The sequence below is a fragment of the Leucopleurus acutus genome (genome assembly GCF_964270905.1).
Source record: "Leucopleurus acutus genome assembly, chromosome: 4".
NCBI lineage: Eukaryota > Metazoa > Chordata > Mammalia > Artiodactyla > Delphinidae > Leucopleurus > Leucopleurus acutus.
In genome coordinates, this window is record NC_139146.1 from 44,857,422 (window position 1) to 44,875,989 (window position 18,568).

The 18,568-nt window shown below is 44.2% G+C and overlaps 1 protein-coding gene across 3 annotated transcripts in view; it reads right to left on the minus strand.

Annotated features, from left to right (window-relative positions):
- The window catches only part of FAM184B (family with sequence similarity 184 member B), a gene marked incomplete at its 5' end in the record, with an annotated part of 114,202 nt that overhangs the window by 51,500 nt on the left and 44,134 nt on the right, over positions 1-18,568 (minus strand). For all 3 annotated transcript variants that reach the window (XM_082838232.1, XM_082838231.1, XM_082838230.1), the window contains 6 exons: positions 313-420; positions 2,252-2,362; positions 11,081-11,287; positions 11,852-11,991; positions 13,136-13,271; positions 14,034-14,786. In XM_082838232.1, coding sequence (XP_082694358.1) covers positions 313-420; positions 2,252-2,362; positions 11,081-11,287; positions 11,852-11,991; positions 13,136-13,271; positions 14,034-14,786 — 1,455 coding nt within the window. The remainder of the gene's footprint in view (positions 1-312; positions 421-2,251; positions 2,363-11,080; positions 11,288-11,851; positions 11,992-13,135; positions 13,272-14,033; positions 14,787-18,568) is intronic.

Consider the following 18,568-nt stretch of genomic DNA (forward strand, 5'->3'; position numbering starts at 1 on the left):
GCAGAACCAAAGACCCCACTCTAGTCCAGTGCCCCTTGATCTGCCAGCCAGGCTGCAATCAGAGAGGGAGAGAAGAGTCATCTGACAAGCCCTGTTCTTTTTCAAACCATGTGGATAATTACTCAGAACTCTATTTTTGTCGTGGTTTTTGCAAATTGATTTTATAATGATTTTTTATTTCAGGCATTTTGGCAGCTCTAAGGGGGGAAATAAAAGAGCCCATTAATGCCAGCATGTGTCACTGGGGACACCAAAGTGCTGAAAAGAAGAAGAAAAATATCCTTAGTTAAAGCAGAAAAAGCTAGAGGTTACCTGGGTCTCTAAAATGTTGCCTTGTTGGCAGTCCAATTCTTGGGGCCGTTCATTGCCTCTCGGGGGACGTACAGTATTCTGCTGGATAAATTCTTCCAGCCTTAAAACCTAAAACGGAAGAATAGAAACATTCAGCAATGAAACAAAGTCCTATCACCCGGCTGTGGTCATTAATCTGGGACCCATTCCCTTGGGTCAATCAGTTCTGGGGACTGTGCCCCACTAGACAAATCCCAGACACGCTTCTAGAGAGGCCATTTCTAATTAGCTAGTTGCTTCGTCTCTCCAGAAGAAGATGAGCCTGGCAGGTTCACAATATTCCACACTTCTCTTTAAATTATTCACATCCACATAACTATACCAGGGCTGTAGCATGGTTTCCATTAGTTTTCATACCATTCCTGGAAGGCCACCCTATTTCGTTTTTACAAAGTTAGTTGGTAAAGAAAAGGAACAATATTTAAGAATTATACAGATAATATGAGAGAAGAGTGGCTAAAAGCTGCTATTAAATTATAAAGCCTTAATTATGATTATTATTAACTAATTGTAGAGTGTCAATTAAACGGTCTGGTTTCCCTGCTCTAGACTTTGAGAAGAACAAGGTCAATAACCATAAAGGAACCTCAGATGTTGCTAAAACTAGTACTCCTCAGGCAGCTCCTCAGGTGTGAAGTGGGGAGATGGGACAGAGTGAGAGCAAGATGGTAAGATCATAAAATATCGTCCCTGCCTTCAAGGAGCTGTCATCTTATGGAGCAGACAGATGCATGTTTACAATCACAATAACATTCAGTAGACACATGTACAGTATATAAGAGCATCATTAATGGTGTGTTTGCTCTGTGCCAGGCACAGACCTAAGCATTTTACAGTATTAACTCTTTTAATTCTCCTAACAATTACTATGAGGTAGGTACTACCGCAGAGAACTTACAGCAATAAACTCTGCCCAGGGAGTTCCAGCACAGTGTTAAGGGCACTGAAGGATGAATAGGAGTCCGTCAGTGGCAAGTTCTTCTCCCTAGTAACACTGTCCATAACGCCTTTAAACTTTGAACTTGGTCCCTCGGTGGTTTGGACAAGTGGGCCCAAGAAGAAAACTCCATTGTTCAGCTGGTTTACATCCATTCCTTACCCTGCTCTCCTTGCCTGCCTCCACCAGGGAGGCCTGACGGCTAAATCCTTGCTTTCCCAGGCTGGCCACGTGGCACAGATATTACCAATGGGAGTAGGAGTCAGCTGGGGGGTTCTGCGCATGCTTCTGTTTTCCTGATGAAGTGGGCAGGCCTGGTCATCCCTGCCCCTCCTTCTTTCCTGCTTTAACTTGGGGCATGACAACTAGAACAGTGACAGTCATTCTCACAGCCAAGGGGAATCTGAGCCAACTTCTCCTACGTGCAGTGCTAGGAACCTACGATGCATTTAGGGGCCATGAAAATATTTTCATTTCTTTCAGAATCAGAATAAAAAACTGCAGCCTGGCCATATTCACCTTTATAACAGTGCAGTTACAAATTATAATTTTTAATTCTTTTTGATAAAGAAAAGAGCCCAGGAAGGCAGAAGTATCTAATGCCCAGGACACTGATAACACAGCCAGGGGTGGCGAGAGGGCAGGACCAAGATGTTTGCAGATTTTCCAGGCCTGATATCATTTAGCCACAGAATCAACACCAGCAGCCTCCTGCCTCCCTCTTTTATGTGTGACATTAAGTGCCTCTTTGTTAAGCCTCTATAAATCAGGCTCTCTTATCTGCAGCTGAATTTATGCCCCTGAGACAGCCTTCCTGTCAGGATGAAGTCTTTTTCTTCCTTCCAAGGATGCTAAATGTAAGGAGGTCAGGGAAGCTTCCCAAGATTCCTAGCATCTCAGTTCATCAAAAACTCCTGGAGCCCAGAACCATCATTCCAAGAACAGCTTTTATTCGGGACGTACCTCAAGCAGTGAATTCTGGAGCTTCACGCTTAGGGCCTCTTTCTCTTCTTGCAGATGCTTTATTTCATTTTCTGATTTCTTCTTCACTTCCTCCAACTGTGCTTCTACTTCCTAAATGATGAATGGAAGAGTTAACCACACAAGCCACGAAAACATGGACAGGACACACCCTGCCTTATTCCCAAAGGGGTTCAAAGAAACTCACAAGAGTCATAAACTACTATAAGAAAACATAAATGAGGGCTTCCCTGGTGGCGCAGTGGTTGAGAGTCCGCCTGCCGATGCAGGGGACGCGGGTTCGCGCCCCGGTCCAGGAAGATCCCACATGCCGCGGAGCGGCTGGGCCCGTGAGCCATGGCCGCTGAGCCTGCGCATCCGGAGCCTGTGCTCCGCAACGGGAGAGGCCACAACAGTGAGAGGCCCGCGTACCACAAAAAAAAAAAAAAAAGAAAAAAGAAAACATAAATTAGAAATACATGAGAAAGTCCAAAGAAAACAGGTGCTAAATTCACACCACAAAGTCGAATATATACTGGGGGTGGGGGGGTGGGGGACTGGGGGCAGAGTAAACTCCTGGCTTTAAGTTTTGTAGTGTCAAATAAGAAAACAGAATGCTCATTACTGACAAAGTTCTCATGGTTCTATAAATCAAAAAGCCAACTACACCCTCAGTTGCAGGGAAATACCAAAAGCAGAATGAAATTTCTTCTTTGGCCTTCTCAACAGCATCCTTACTTTAGCCAAAATGATGGGATTCATAGGGCTGCTTCCTCCATGGTCCCTCCCCACAGCCTCACAGTCTCAGCACAAAGCAGATCCAGATAAAAGAACATTCTGGAGCCCATGTGAGTGGTGCAGCTGCATTTTAACTGTGTGATCTTGGGCACATTTCCTAACCTCTCTGTGATTCAATGCATTACTTACATGCTTAGCACAGTTCTAGGTACATAGTAAGGGATCGATAAATGCTAAGTAGTACTATTCTTACAGATGCTTATGCTTTCTGATCTAGCTTAATATCTGGGGAAATTTTTCAAGTGTCTAGAGCAGTGGATGAAATATTCTGTTCCTCATAGCTGAATTTTAGGTAGATATTAAGTCATTTATTTGTTCAACAAATATTTATTGAGACCTACCATGTGCTTGGCACTGTTCTTGAAGCTGGGGATAAAAACAGACAATATGCTTACACACCAGGAGCTCACATTTGCGTGAAAGAGATAGGCAGCAAACTCAACAGCTATAACGCAGTAGATACCATGCTGGATGGTGATAATTGATTACAGACCTTTATGGTCTAACTGGAAGTAGATGACATATTAGCAGTTGACATTTACTGAGTGTGTACCATTTTCTGGGCACTTTTCACAGATCATCTCGTTGATCCTTATGAAAACCCTATGAGCTAGGTAGTATTGATAAAGCTCATTATACAGATGAAGAAATGAAGCTTGAAGAGGTTAAATAACTTGCCCAAGGCCATGCAGCCCGTAAGCAGAAGAGTCAAGATCCAAACTCTGCAAAGGATGACCCCCTGGCTGTGCTTCTTCCCTGCCTGCATGGGTCCAGTTATACGTGGACATTTTTCAACAGTAAGTACTACAGTACTACACAGTCTGTGGTTGGTTGAACCTGTGGATGTGGAGGAACTGCAGATACAAAGGGCCTACTATAACTTATACTTGGATTAACTCCCACGTCGTTCAAGGGTCAACTGCAGAATGAATGGACTTTATGGCTGATCGAATGTGAGGGATGACAGAGAAATTATGGATTTCTGGATTTCTGACTCCTGGATTTCTAACCTGATCATCTAAAAAGATGCTGCTACTGATCATCTGGATGACACCTTTACACTTTCTATGAGGCCAGCCCCAGGCCAGGCCAGTGGCCCTGGGGTGGCGCTTCACATTGTCCCTGGGGTCAGTCATTTAAAAGAGAAGAAAAGAGGGCTGGGATTAGATTGTAAGGGTCGCATGATGTGGACACTTAGGCCAATGTATAGTGTCTTCAGTAAATCCACCATCTCCTTTTGCAGGACTTGTTGCTTTGGAGAGTTCATTTTCTGAAGATGATAGATAAATTTTTTGTTTAAAACAAGTTGAGATAACTTAAGCAACCATCAGAAATAAGGCCGTCTCCTCAGCAAAGATTCTGATTTTTTTTTTACTTCATTATTTAGTCCCTCATTCACAGAATCTTTTATTGAACAGAAGTTTTGTTTAACATGCTTATTGGTGCAGACACTCGCTAACTCTGCCAAGGCATGTTCGCTGTAACAGCACAGTGGAAACGCCCTGCGAGAAAGATGCTTAGCATAAAGCAGTGGCTATTTCTAATCTTGCACAGCCTAACGTCCTAGGGTATATGTAATCAATCACAGCTTCAGCTGTTGCCTTGACAAATGGACCTAGAGGGAAAAAATTTCCCCACAAATTTCCTCAAGTGACCTTGAGGATTTCAACAGGAAGCGTTAACATTCTCTTCCTAACTCGTGGAAAGAGAAAAAACAACTAAAAAGACAAGAACATGAGGAAAAAGAAGGAGATGAGTGCTTTCAGATATATAAATTGCTGCATCCCACCCCTGGAAGAAGGCTCCATGGGCTATGAATTTACAGGATTCACAGAGTACTTTCATAAGCTCTGTTCTCATTTAACTCTCATAATACTTATGGAAAAAGGCTTTATTGCATCCATTTCACATGAAGCAAATCCAATGGCTGGTAAGAGGCAAAAGCAGGACTCCCACCCTTTTTCTGCTTTCTTGTCTAGATTGTCCACAATTACTGGCAGTTTAAGAAAAGACACATAAGGGAGCCACTGTGACGGGAACAACAAATAAGCAGCCACAGGAAATCACCAAGCAGAGATTTCAGTTGGCATTTTAAAGGAAAACACGTTAATTTTTTTCAAGAAGAAAAAATCACTCTTTGGTATGTATTTGTAGTAAAGTTCCTGGTGTAGCTGAAACAGTAAACCAGTACAAAGCCTGAAATGTCACTCAGAAGGGGAAGGCAGAAGAGATAATGATCTTAAAATTTCCATACTGTATAAAAACTATAACCCACAGCAAAACATTGCAAATAAACTACACTTCAATTTAAAAATCTGAATACAGAAAAAAACTATAACCTACAGACCCAAGACGTCCAAACAGAACCCCAAACAGAAAAACACAAAGAATATCACACCATGACATATCATAATCAAATTGTGATATGATAAAGAAAAAAAGTCTTAAAAGCAATCAGAAAACAAAAAGATACACTATGCACAGGGGAGAACAGATGAGAGTGGCTACCAACTTTTCATCTGAGGAAAATACAAACCAAAAATTTTAAAAAGTTGAACAGCATCTTTAAAGTGCTGAAAGAAAACAAACTGTTAACCTAGAATTCTATATCCAGCAAAATAACCTTCAAAAATGAAGGCAAAATAAAGACATTTTCAGACATATAAACACTGAGAGAATTTGCTGTGAGCAGACTGACACTACAAGAAACATTAAAGGAAGTTCTTCAGGCCAAAAGAAAATGATACCAGATGGGGTGCTTGAATATGCCAAAGGAATGAAGAGGGTAGCAATGGTAAATTAGAAAATATAAAAGACTTTAGTTTTCTCATTTAAAAATTCTCTCTGAGAGATAATTGACTATTTAAGGAAATAGAAAAGTGATGTAGAGTTTATAACATATGTAAAATAAAACATATGACAACAATTTCACAAAGGTTAGGAAAGGCTAAATAAAAATAGTGTGTTGCTGTAAGGTTTATACAGTGAAGTATATATGTATTGCTTCTCCATACAAACCTTACAGCAACACAATATGTATGAAGTAACATCATATTATTCGATGGCAGACAATGATAAAGTCCATGTTGTAAATCCTACAGCAACCATGGCACACCATCCTCTCCCCAAAAGAAGAATATCTAACAAGTCACTAGTGAAGATAAAAAAGGGAATACCAGGGCTTCCCTGGTGGCGCAGTGGTTGAGGGTCTGCCTGCCGATGCAGGGGACGCGGGTTCGTGCCCCAGTCCGGGAGGATCCCACATGCCGCGGAGCGGCTGGGCTCGTGAGCCATGGTCGCTGAGCCTGCGCGTCCAGAGCCTGTGCTCCGCAACAGGAGAGGCCACAACAGTGAGAGGCCGGCATACCGCCAAAAAAAAAAAAAAAAAAAAGGGAATACCAAAAGCTATATATTCAAGTAATCAAAAATAAACAGGAAAACAGGCAAAAAGAAAAAAAGATGTGACAAAAAGAAAAAAAACCTCAGCAATATGGTAGACTTAATGATAATTACATTGAATGTAAATGGTCTAAATGACCCTCAAAAATCAGACTGCCAAGCTGAATAAAACAGAAAATCCAGCTATCCTATCTGGGTTGGCCAAAAAGTTCGTTCAGGTTTTGTAACATCTTATGGATCCCAAACGAACTTTTTGGCCAACCCAATACAAACGCACTTTGACTAGAAAGACACAGGTAGGTTAAAAGTAAAGGAATGGATTAAAATAGACTGTAACACTAACCACAAAAATGATAGAATGTCTGTATTTTTATCAAAGTAGACTTCAGGACAAGGAATATTCCATAATGAGTAAGGGGCCAATTCATTGAGAAGACATAATAAGCCTAAATGTGTATGTACCTCATAAATAAGTTTGAATTTATCTAAAGCAAAAACTGACAGGACTAAAAGGGAAAATATAAAAACTGACTTAAATTTGATATTTCAATACTCCTCTCTCAATAATCAACAGAACAAATAGAGAAAAAATTAGTAAGGAAATAAGATACTTGAACAACACTATCAACCAACTTAACCTAATTATCATTTATGAAACACTCCACTCAAGAGCAGCAGATCCATATTCTTTTCAAGGGCACCTGGACCATTCATCAAGATAGACCATCCCTGGGCCATACAATAATATGAGCTAATTGAAAAGGAAAGAACAGAATCTGTTCTTTGATCACAAGAGAACTAAATTAGAAATCAATAACAAAGAGACATCTGGAAAGGTTCCAAATATTTGGAAATTAAGCAACCTATTTCTCAATAATGAAGAGTATTTTTGGAGTTGATAGAAATAAAAAGTTGAAAAGAATTAGACAAAATCATTCACATTCACATTATTACTGAAATTAGAAAGCAGAGGCCTAGAATGGTTTGGGGTGACTTCTTCAAGGTGACAACGTGGCTGCTTCCCCAGCACAGCACTTCTTACACCCAGACTTGACAGATGGTTTCAGTGCATGTCTTGTTCCTCCTTCCAGACTGTGAGCTCCCTGTAGGCATGGCTGATTCGTGTATCCCTGCATTGCTCAAAACACCAAGCATGCATTCAATGAATGATAAATAAACCATAAATGGATATTGGCAGGGTGAAGACCTGAAGGCTGCTCTCCAAGGTCCAGGACAATGTTTATTCTGTTCTGCTACATAGACAGAGGGCAAAAGTTAGTGGCTTTGGAGTCAAGGCATCCCTGACTCACACCCAATTCATGTGATACTCAAGTGACTTCATTTCCCAGGTTCCTCATCTGTGAAATGGGAAAACAACCCCTGCCTACAGGGCTGAGGTAAGAATTAAATCATGGAGTGGAGAGCTGTTGTTCCTTTTGGCTGCCCAGCCTCTGATCCTTCTCTGAATGTTTGGGAAATTCTCTATCTGATACATCAGAGCCATCTTTCCACCACAGAACCAGAAAATGTCAGACTTACCTCCCCAGACTCCCTTGTGATGAGGGCATGGGCATGTGATTGAGGCATGTGATCAAGGCATGTGACCAATCAGACACACCCACCCCGGATTTTGAATTGGAAGCCATCGATACGTACAAGCTGGACTCATAAAGGATCTGGCAACTGAACTTCCCAGGGGCAGCAGGGGCAGCCATTCTACAGCAGCTCTGACTGACGGAACTTTCCGTGACGATAGAAATGTTCTAAAATATCATGTAGCTAATGTGTAGAAATCCCTCAACACTGTGCTATCCAATCTGGGAGCCACTAGCCACATATGGCAATTGAGCTCTTGAAATGTGGCGAGTTCCACTGAGGAACTGAATTTAAAATATTATTTAATTGTAATTGATTTAAATGTAAATAACGACATGTGTCAAGAGGCTACCATATTGGACACTGCAGTTCTGCAGGCAACATCCAGGGCCCAGTGTTGGTGGTGTCAGCTGTGTAAACAGAAGGTCTGGGCTCAGACATGGCAGCAAGGGTGTCTTCATCACTGAGTAGTTTGCCAAGCCCAGTTCCCTGGTTTTCCAGAAAGCTTTTCATTACCCTTTACTAAATTCCTTTCTTACCTAAACCGCCCAGGGTGGGTTTGTGATGCTTGCCACCCAGAATCCTAAGTGATACAAATGAGGTGTAGAACGCAGCAGTGTCTAGAACAGCTCAGTGAGGACTCAATAAATCTTTCCACACTCTCCTAGGTATCAACGTGGGCAAGTGCTAATTATAGGACACGTACTCTGCTCTGTCTGTGAAGATTAAGTTGTAATATCATCTAATCCTACAGACAGGAAAGGCAGATAAACTGTCTGGGTGAACTCCAGCCCATCTCCTGTGGTGTCTTTTTCAGGTTAAGGTAGCATTCAGGATACACAACATACTTATACTCAAGGGCCCAAAGGAACAGTGTGCTCTTAACTCTAGAGGGGAAACCGGTATCTATTTTTAGTCCATGAACACCAGATCTGGGACCTCTTCAAGTGTTTACCTTCCTGTAGTCTGCATGGCCTAATTTATATAACTTATATCCTCAGTTTGTAGAAATGACCATAATTTTTAAAAAGAAAATAAAAAACCAGGAGGAAATGCAATTTATTTCTACATGATTCATTTCCCAAATGGATCCATGCCCCTGATTAAAGCTGAAGTGGGATTTCTACACTCAGAGTCAGGCTTGGCTGACAGGTTACCAGGGCAACCTGTAGCTCTGGGAGAGCTACTGTCCCTCCCATTGATTGTGGCTCACGATGGAAAGTGACTTCAGGTTTCCTCCAATGAGGATTGGATTTGTGCAACCTGTCACTGCTCATAGGGAGGAAAGTGCTTTCAATACAGCTGCTTCCCTCTCTGTGCAGGGATGGGAAACCATGGCCTCTGGAGTCAGGCTGTCAGGTTTTAATGTAGCTGCACCACTCACTGTCTGTGTGAGTGGATACATAACATCTTTGAGCCTCAGTTTTCTCATCTCTGAAATGGGGATATGAACACTCATTTTGTAATCCTGTTGGGAGGATTAAATGTGTTCATAAGAATAAAGTGCTTTATAAAGTATAGTGGACACTAAATAATATTATCACACATGATGTCATCTAATGCACATGGTAACTAATCACAGCCACCGTTTATCAAACTTTTGCTACATGTTGTACACTGAGATAAGAGTTTATATATAAAACCATATTTAGGGGCTTCCCTGGTGGCCCAGTGGTTAAGAATCCGCCAGCCAATGCAGGGGACACGGGTTCGAGCCTTGGTCCAGGAAGATCCCACGTGCCACGGAGCAACTAAGCCTGTGCGCCACAATTTCTGAGTCTGCACTCTAGAGCCTGAGGGCCACGACTACTGAAGCCCGTGCACCTAGAGCCCGTGCTCCGCAACAAGAGAAGCCACCGCAATGAGAGGCCCGTGCACCACAATGAAGAGTAGCCCCTGCTCACTGCAACTAGAGAAAGCCCGCGTGCAGCAATGAAGACCCAACGAAGCCCAAAGTAAATAAATAAATAAATAATTTAAAAACCACCATATTTAATTCATATAACAAGCCCCCAAAGTATTTATCCTTATTTTCAAAATCAGGTTTCAGAAAGATTAAGTGACGTGTCCGTGGTAGTAAAGCCAGTGAAAGAGTCAGGACTTGGACCCAGGACTAGACTTTCTTAAGTTCATTTATTTATCCAACACATATTTATTGAGTATCTACTACTCTTCACCACCACACATTGTATTCCTCAGTGATATATGATTATCTTTCAGTGAAAACTCATAGTGATAATGCAAGTTCTTAGATTAGAAAGAAGCCTTCTTATAATAATTAAAGCACCACCTATGCTCACAATAATACTGATATACTTCACTCTTTTCCTAAAGCATTCATATACATGTTATTTGCTTTCCTCAGCAAACATGAGGGATGATGCTTTGCATTCCCTCTCAGCAGAAAACGCCCCCTTTGGTGGGATGTTGGAACAGTACTCAGAGGCTGAGAAACTTCTCTCCCACTGGTTAATTAATTACCTTCATCTACCTAATGCCTCTTAGGCCCCAGGCACTATGATGTGCTTCGTTTTTTCACACGTGGATTACCTCATGCAATCCTCGCAGCTACTCTGTGAGGTGCTATTATCACCATCTGTTTTATAAATGAGTAACTTGGGGCCCCCGCAGAGTTTCCCTGTGAGGAGTCCAGGTTAAATAACTTTCTGTGGTCACAGAGCTAGAGGGTGGCAGAGCTGGGATTTGAATCCAGGCAGTCTGCCAGGCCTGCGTGTTCACTTCATGTTATTTCTCTCTGTTTTTGCAGATTAGAGGATTTGAATTTCCCTAAGTTAAACACTCATATGACACAATTCCACCCCATGTCAACAACTCTAGGCCCTATTGTCTCACGGCCCTGGGGTGCCCTGTCTCCTCCTGAAGACTGTGAACTCCCTCTGATCAGAGAACTAGCTGAGATCTATATACAACAGGAGCTCAGTAAATGTTTGAGGAAGGAAAAAAGAAACAAAAGAGGAAAGAAGGGAGGTAGAGGCAAGGAAAAACAAATGGAACGGTATCTCTGAAAGGGGATCTCACCTTCTGTAGCCTCTGCCTCTCAGCTTCCACTGATGAGCGAACTAATTGGATTTCCACCATGTGCTTCTTCACCAAGTCTTCTAGGCGCTTCACCAGCTGGTCTTTGCGATGTTTCTTCTCCTTTTCTGTCTGATCTTTGATTTTACGAAGGTCTTCTTCATATTTTTGCTTCATACATTCTGTCTCAATACATGCCTCTTTCTTGGTCTATAAAAAGAAAAAGGGCTTGTAAGACTGCCAGGGTGGGGAGAGGAGGAGATCACCATTTCTCTTTTGTGTAACTTCTACAATGTTGATTACTGATTTCAAAGCATGTATCACAAGGTACAATAAAGTTTATAAAATCACGTTTGATATCTGTAAGAGACTTCACTTTATCCACCATCGGAAAAGGGCTTTTTGGAGTAGTGTATCTATTGTCATAGGATCAGATATTCCAGCCCATACTATGGCAGTTTCTAAAAAATGTTTTCTTTGTTTTGACTGGGAACATATAGCAGGAATCTTAAGCAAGCTTCCAGTTTCCCAGGAGCTAATGATAAGGAGTTGGGGGAATTCTGCTACATTCTCAGTCTCCTGGCTTGACATACAATGACATGCAGTTGGCAGGACGTTGGCTGGAACTTCACACCCATGCATGCACCCCTGAAACTATGGGACCTGTTGCTTCCAAGTGGACCTGTCATGGTTTGGGGCTGGCCTCCATCTGAAGCTCATTCCAGCAGAGTCCCCCTGTGACTGCTCCATCCCCAGGACTGAGTCAGACAGTACCTGTGTATCTGTGCCTCCTTTCGTGCATGGACACTCCTTGGGAAAGTTCTGATCCTGCTGAGGATGGAGACTGCAGGCTTCCAAATCATTCTCTTTCCCTAGGACTTTATTCTCTGAAACCCTCTCAGTCTTCATGTCATCTGCAAGTACAGTGTCAACATCATTGGGAATGCCCTTGGCCTTGGCCTCATGCCTGAGGCCTCTGCAGTTGGGTTGCCATTCTGCTATTCAACTATTTTGCCCTTGACTCCCCTATGTAATCCCTGCTCCATGGCCTTCTGGCATCAAGCAGGGTCCAAGTGGTGATTGTCACCTTTGCCTAAGTAGCATCTTGAGTTCAAACAGTTGTCCGGCTCTCCGTTCTTAAACTAGTCATCTTCAAATTTATTTGACTGTGCTTTCCATAGTTTAAAAAGAAATTGAGGACGTTCCTGGATATATGTACATTCAAAGGATTTAAATAAAGAGATTTCAAGTATAAGACAAAAAATAAATATAGTTACAATTGCTCAGTTTCTTCCCATATGCCCTACTTCTGAGACCACTGCTGGAAACCCTCCATACCCTCTGGTTCCAACTCGTACTTTCCAGCCCGAGGTGATTTCTTCTTTCCCAGACACCTCACTGCTGCCTGGGCCGCACCCATGATAGCAAGGCATGCTGTGGGCTGTAAAGTAGCAGTCCCATAAACTCCCTAGAGGCAGAGCCTATGTTTTGTGCCTTTGTTATATCTCCCAGTGTCAAGCTGATGACACTGTACATACTCAAGCACTTTCTGATGAGGGAGCTCAGTGGAAAGCACTTTGGAGTCAGATAATCTGAGACTCAAACACCACCTCTATCACCAGGCAGCTGGCTGGCCTTGAGCTAGCCACGCTAACTTTCTCAGCCTCATGTCTTCATCTGTGACATGGAGTACTGACGATACCTAACTCACAACATTATTGGGAACACCCAGTAACATCACTGTGTGAATGATGTTAGAGTATAAAGCGTTGTCTAAGTCTGGGGAAAAGCCAGAGCTGAGAAGTTCAGGCACTATGGTGGATCTGGTGGAGAACTTTCTGGGGGACCAGACATCCTTTTGCATCATGCCTTTTAAATACCTGACCTGCGGCAGCTCTGGATGTCGGCTCACTTGTGTCCTGCATGGATGGGACTTGCCCACCAGGCAGGTCAGATCAAATAGCCCTGCCCTCCACTCTGCTCCCTCAACAGTCTCAAGGCTGCAAGCAGCGTCAGGCCAACCTTTGCTGTGTAAGGAAATAGTTCCGGACATCTCACCGCTTTTCTGTGTCACATGACACTCCTGCAACATTAGTCTGTCTTTGGCAACAGCCAGCTTCTCCCCAAGTTTTTCTGCAGTGCTTTTCAACTCTGAATTCTCCTGTCGAGCCTCCTTGAGCTGCACATCCAGGTCCTAAACAGACAGAAAGGGTCTCATTTCTCTTGTTACAGTTCTGGGTAAAGACATCCTATGTACATCAGATCTGCAAAGTGGGTAAGTGCACAGCATATGCCTTTAATCTCTGGAATTCAGTGGCTCAGGGTTCATCAAATCCCTACTCATCCTCTGATTGGTTGTGTGACTTCTGGCAAGTTATTTAACCTTTCTGTAGTGAGGATCAAATGAGATAAAGTGTCTGGGATGGAAAAAAAAATGCTCAGGGAGTATGAAGGATACTAGCTGCTGCTACTTTTAGAGATGGGGCTCTGTGAGTCTGTGGGCCTCATGTAACTGACTGGTCAATGGTCTGGCTTTCCACAAATACAAAGTCCCAAGGATGTTAGGACAGCAAGTTGTTATGGAGTGAGTGGGGGGTTTAGAACTAGGCTGAATTGAGTTCAAACACTTTGTAGCTGTGTGACCAGCTAGGCCCATCCTTAAGCTTCTCAATTTCAGTTTTATCCTCTCATCTCTAAATTGTAAGTCTCTCAGCTCTCAGAGGACAGGGATCAAGGCCGGCTCACCGTGTGTCTCCTGCCCACAGCCCCGGCCTGGCACATGGTAGGTGCTGCACACACACTTGCTGAATGAATGTGGTTGAACTCCATAGAGGTAATAATGCTCGCTCTGGCAGAAGTCAAGGGCTTCGCACAGTGCGTGACACACGGCAGGTGTTCGACACTAGGGGCCATGCTTAGTCTCCCATTTGGAAGGTAGGAAGAGTCCCTGCTTTACCTGAATGCGGTCCTTCAGCTTCTGGGCGTACTTCTTCAGGTCACTTATCTTGCGGCCTCTGTGCTCCAGATCCCCTTCTAGCTTCCGGACCTGGGCCTGCAGGGCCGCCTCCTGGGCCTGGAAGTTCTTCCGGAGGTCGGTCTCCTTCTCCTGCCACTGCCACAGGGCCTCGCTCACCGACTGCTGCATGGCCTGCTGGACGGCCTCGTTCTCCCGCTCGTACGTGGCCTGCAGCTCCTCAGCCTTCCGAGCATAGTCCTTGCTCAGCTGCTGGTTCTCCGCTCGCAGCCGCTCCACTTCCAGCAGGACCTCCCGCATTTCGGTGCCGCAGCCCGGCTCGGCCTGGGGCTTGGGACCCTCCTGGGCGAGCCCGCCCCACCCGGGCGCCTCGTGGCCGCTCATGTGCCGGAGCCTCTTCTCGTAGTCGGCCTTGAGCTCCAGCATCTCCTTGGAGAGGGTGAGCACCCGCTCGGCGTGCTCGGCCTCCACCCTCAGCTCCCTCTCCTGGGTCTCCAGCCTGCACGCGGCCGACCGGGCCAGCGCCTCCTGCGTCAGCCGCTTCTGCAGCTCCAGGGCGCTCTCCAGGGCCTGGACGCGCTGCCTCAGGGCCTCCTCGCCCGCGCGGCCCTGCGCCTGCAGGAGCCTGGCGTCCGTCTCGGCCACCGCCTTCCGCAGCTCCTCCTGGTGGGCCTCACGCAGCGCCTCCATGCCCGCCTCGGCCTCGTCCTGGCGGGTGTTGAGGGTATAGATCACCTGTGGGAGAATTCGCAGAGCCGGGTTAGTGGGAGGGGCGTGGGTGTGATTGAGGGGCCACGTGACCGGAGAGGGCCGTGACCCTGCCGTGAGGTAGGCTGATCCCCACGAGCTGCACCTGAGAAGAGGATTTGAGTGGAAGTGATTAGAAACTGTCCTCAGGAGAAACCGGTAAGGAGTTCCATTGGGACCTCTGGGAAGCACCATGGGAATCCAGTGAAGGGTCTGAAACAATCTGGGCCGCAAAAAAGAGCCCCTCAAAACCAAACCAAAACAAAATACAACAAAACACTAGAAAGTAGAATCCAGCAATGTAAAAAAAGGATTCCACACCATGACCAAGTGGGATTTATCCCAAGAGTGCAAAGTTGATTTAACATCTTAGAATGGGATTGACATATATACACTACTATGTGCAAAATAGAGAGCTAGTGGGAACCTGCCCTATAGCGCAGGGAGCTCAGCTCTGTGCTCTGTGACGACCTAGATGGGTGGGATGGGGGCAGGGGGCGGGCAGAGAAGGAGGGAGTCCAAGAGGGAGGGGATATAGGTATACATATAGCTGATTCACTTCACTGTACAGCAGAAGCTAACAGAACATTGTAAAGCAACTATGCCTCAATATTTAAAAAAAAAAAGACAGAATAAACAGAAAACCGAAAATAGTAAAGAAAAAAAAAATCAATGTGACACACCACGTGAATAACATAAAGGACAAAACCCACAAGATTGTTTCAACAGACACAGGAAAACCATTTGACAAAATCCAATACTTCTTCGTAACAAAAACACTGACCAAACTAGAAAGAGAAGGGAACTCCCTCAACCCAATAAAGGGCATCTATGAAAAACCCACAGCTAACATCGTACTCCATGGTGAAAAACTGTTCTCCATAACTTGAGGGCTAGGTGCTGAATACACATTCAGAATCTCAGAAAATCCTCATGGCAGCCCTGCAAAGTTGGTATTTTTCTCCCCATTCTAAGAATGAAACATTGAGGTTCAGAGAAATTAAGCAACTTTTTCAAGGTCACAAGGGATAAGAAGATTTGAATAACCTGTGCTCACAGCATGGTACTGCACTGTATCTCACCATCCCTCTTGAACATTCATTCATTTACGCATTTACTGAATATCTCAGATGTACCATGTTCCGTGCTGAGCACTAGGAATATGTGCTGATCAGTAAGGCAACTGAGGGCTTCCCTGGTGGCGCAGTGGTTGACAGCCCGCCTGCCGATGCAGGGGACACGGGTTCGTGCCCCGGTCTGGGAAGATCCCACATGCCGCCGAGCGGCTGGGCCCGTGAGCCATGGCTGCTGAGCCTGCGCGTCCGGAGCCTGTGCTCCGCAACGGGAGAGGCCCCAACAGTGAGAGGCCCGCGTACCGCAAAAAAAAAAAAAAAATTAAAAAAAAAAATAAGGCAACTGACATTGCGACCTCAAAAATATTATAATTGGTCAGGAGAGTCTGACAAGAATAGGTCAGTTTCAATGCACTAAGTGCTATGTGAGGGATCAGCACCACTTACTAGGAAAATACAGAGGGAGGGTCTAGTAGAAAAGACAACTTCCCAGAAAAAGGGAGCCTTGTCTCCTCATCCTTGGGGGTGACCCGTTCCCTTTTACATGTCAACCTTCATGTGGGTAAGAACAATATGACTTCTTTGTGTTGTATCATAGCACTTGGTATGAAGTTGAGCCACGACAGGTTCATGATAAGTATCTATTACGTACTATTGCTGGTCATCAAAGATTCATGCTTTCTTTCCACAGAGTTGCTGCAGAGAAACAGCCACCAAGCAGAGACCACGTTTCCTAGTCCCCTTGCATCTAGATGGAACCATATGACTAGTGATTGCCAATGGAATGTGGCCAGAGGTGGATGTGCGTCATCTCAGGGCCAACGCTGGGGTTAGGGTTAAGGGGAGGGTTAAGAAGGAGGCATGTCCTTTCCCGTCTCTTTTTCCAACTGCAAACTTACTGTGGAGTGCAAGATGGAAGGTGCCTGGGTCCTCAGTGACTGAGTAGAAGGCCACCTGCCCACCAGGAGCACTGGCCTTGACCTCTACACGAACAAGAAATAGACTATTGTGTTGAGCCTCTGAAGTCTTGACATTTATTTGTTACCGCAGCCATGATCACCCTGGGAGAACTCACAGGACTCAGCATATAGTCATACTCATGGCTATGATTAATCATAGAGAAAGGATACAAAGCAAAATCAGCAAGCGGAAAAACGAGCTTGGCAGTGGTGGAGGTCAGGGGGGAGTCTGGAGGAAACGAGGTGAAAGCTTGCAAGAATCCTCCGCGAGTGGAGTCACACAGGACTTGCTTAATTTCCCCAGCAAGGGGGTGTGACAACACATGTGAAATACTGCCTACCAAAGGAGCTCATTGAAGACGTAGCAAGGTTTTTATTGGGGACCAGTCGGGTAGACAACTTCTTCTCGGCATTACCAGAATTCCAGACTCCCAGAAGGAAACTGCTCACATAAATCACATTGTTTGCACAAACAGTTAAGGCCTGCTGAGATGTTCTTATTAGTGTGGGTGATGGGAACTCTCTGGAAATCCACGTTCCCAGACGCCAGCCTAGCGTCAATTTTGCAAACAGACCATTCTAAGGATAAGCAGTCTCAGGTGTGCTATGTTAACTTTTCTGCAACCTGACACCCCAACTGATAAAAAAAGATTGACTTTTATTTTCAGTGGAGTCAAGCTGTGGCAGATCAAATCTTAACGTAAATGGGGTTTTCTCACGGTGAAGAACAAAACATCCTTGTAAAGTTTATTCCGTGAAATTTGGCATTGGTTATTCCATTGAGGATAAAATAAATGAGTGGTGGTGGTGGTGATCTTGGGAACTGCGGTTCCTATATTCACTATACCTGTACAACAGAAAACTTCGATGGAGATCCAGTATATTCTGATGCCACTAAAGCACTTAATGAAGAAAGAACCCAAACATTGTACCCATTTGAGTGAGAACCATGTCGCCTGGATCAGGGTCTAAAGGACTTCAGCTTTTTCCAGCATTCACTCATGTGAGTCTGCCCTGTCTGTGAAAATGCTCCCCATGGGCACACCCTTGAATTAACACAAGACCAGATTTCAGGCTGGAGGTAGCAGAGAGGGTCTCACACTAGGCTCGAGGCTCAAGGCACTTTGGCATGTACACTTTTATTCGTGGTGTCTTGCAATTAAAGTCCCCAAACAATCCCCACCAAAGACCTGCCCAAACTGTTCTCTTAGGCTGAGATCTGGTTTCAGAACTTTTGGCTTTCTAGACGTGCCAGACCCACCATCTCCTGACCTTCCTTAGAAGGTTACTCCAAGGGTATGTAGGCATAACCTGGAAAGTATGATACGTTATTATTCATATCATATTTTAGTCACCATCCTTTTTTATACACATATACATTCATATGCACCATGATTTTTTTTTTATTTCATAGATATCTTGGAGATTATGCCATTTCTATATATAAAGAGATTCCTCATTTTTATTTTTGGCTACTTCCTATGCCATATCATATGGATGTGCTATGAATTATTTCTCCATTACCTGCTGATAGACATTAAGTTGTTTCTCTGTGGAAGATCATCAATATGTTTACTTCGGTGTTATTAAATAAAATTTTCCTTACTCTTTTTTTCCCTTCCTCCTGGTAATCTTGAGGTCCAATTTTTGCTTATGAATGCAACAAATGAAATTCCAGAGCTTGGTCTTAAAAAACTAATCTTCACAGTTAGTATAGAATCTTAGGAAAGAGATGAAA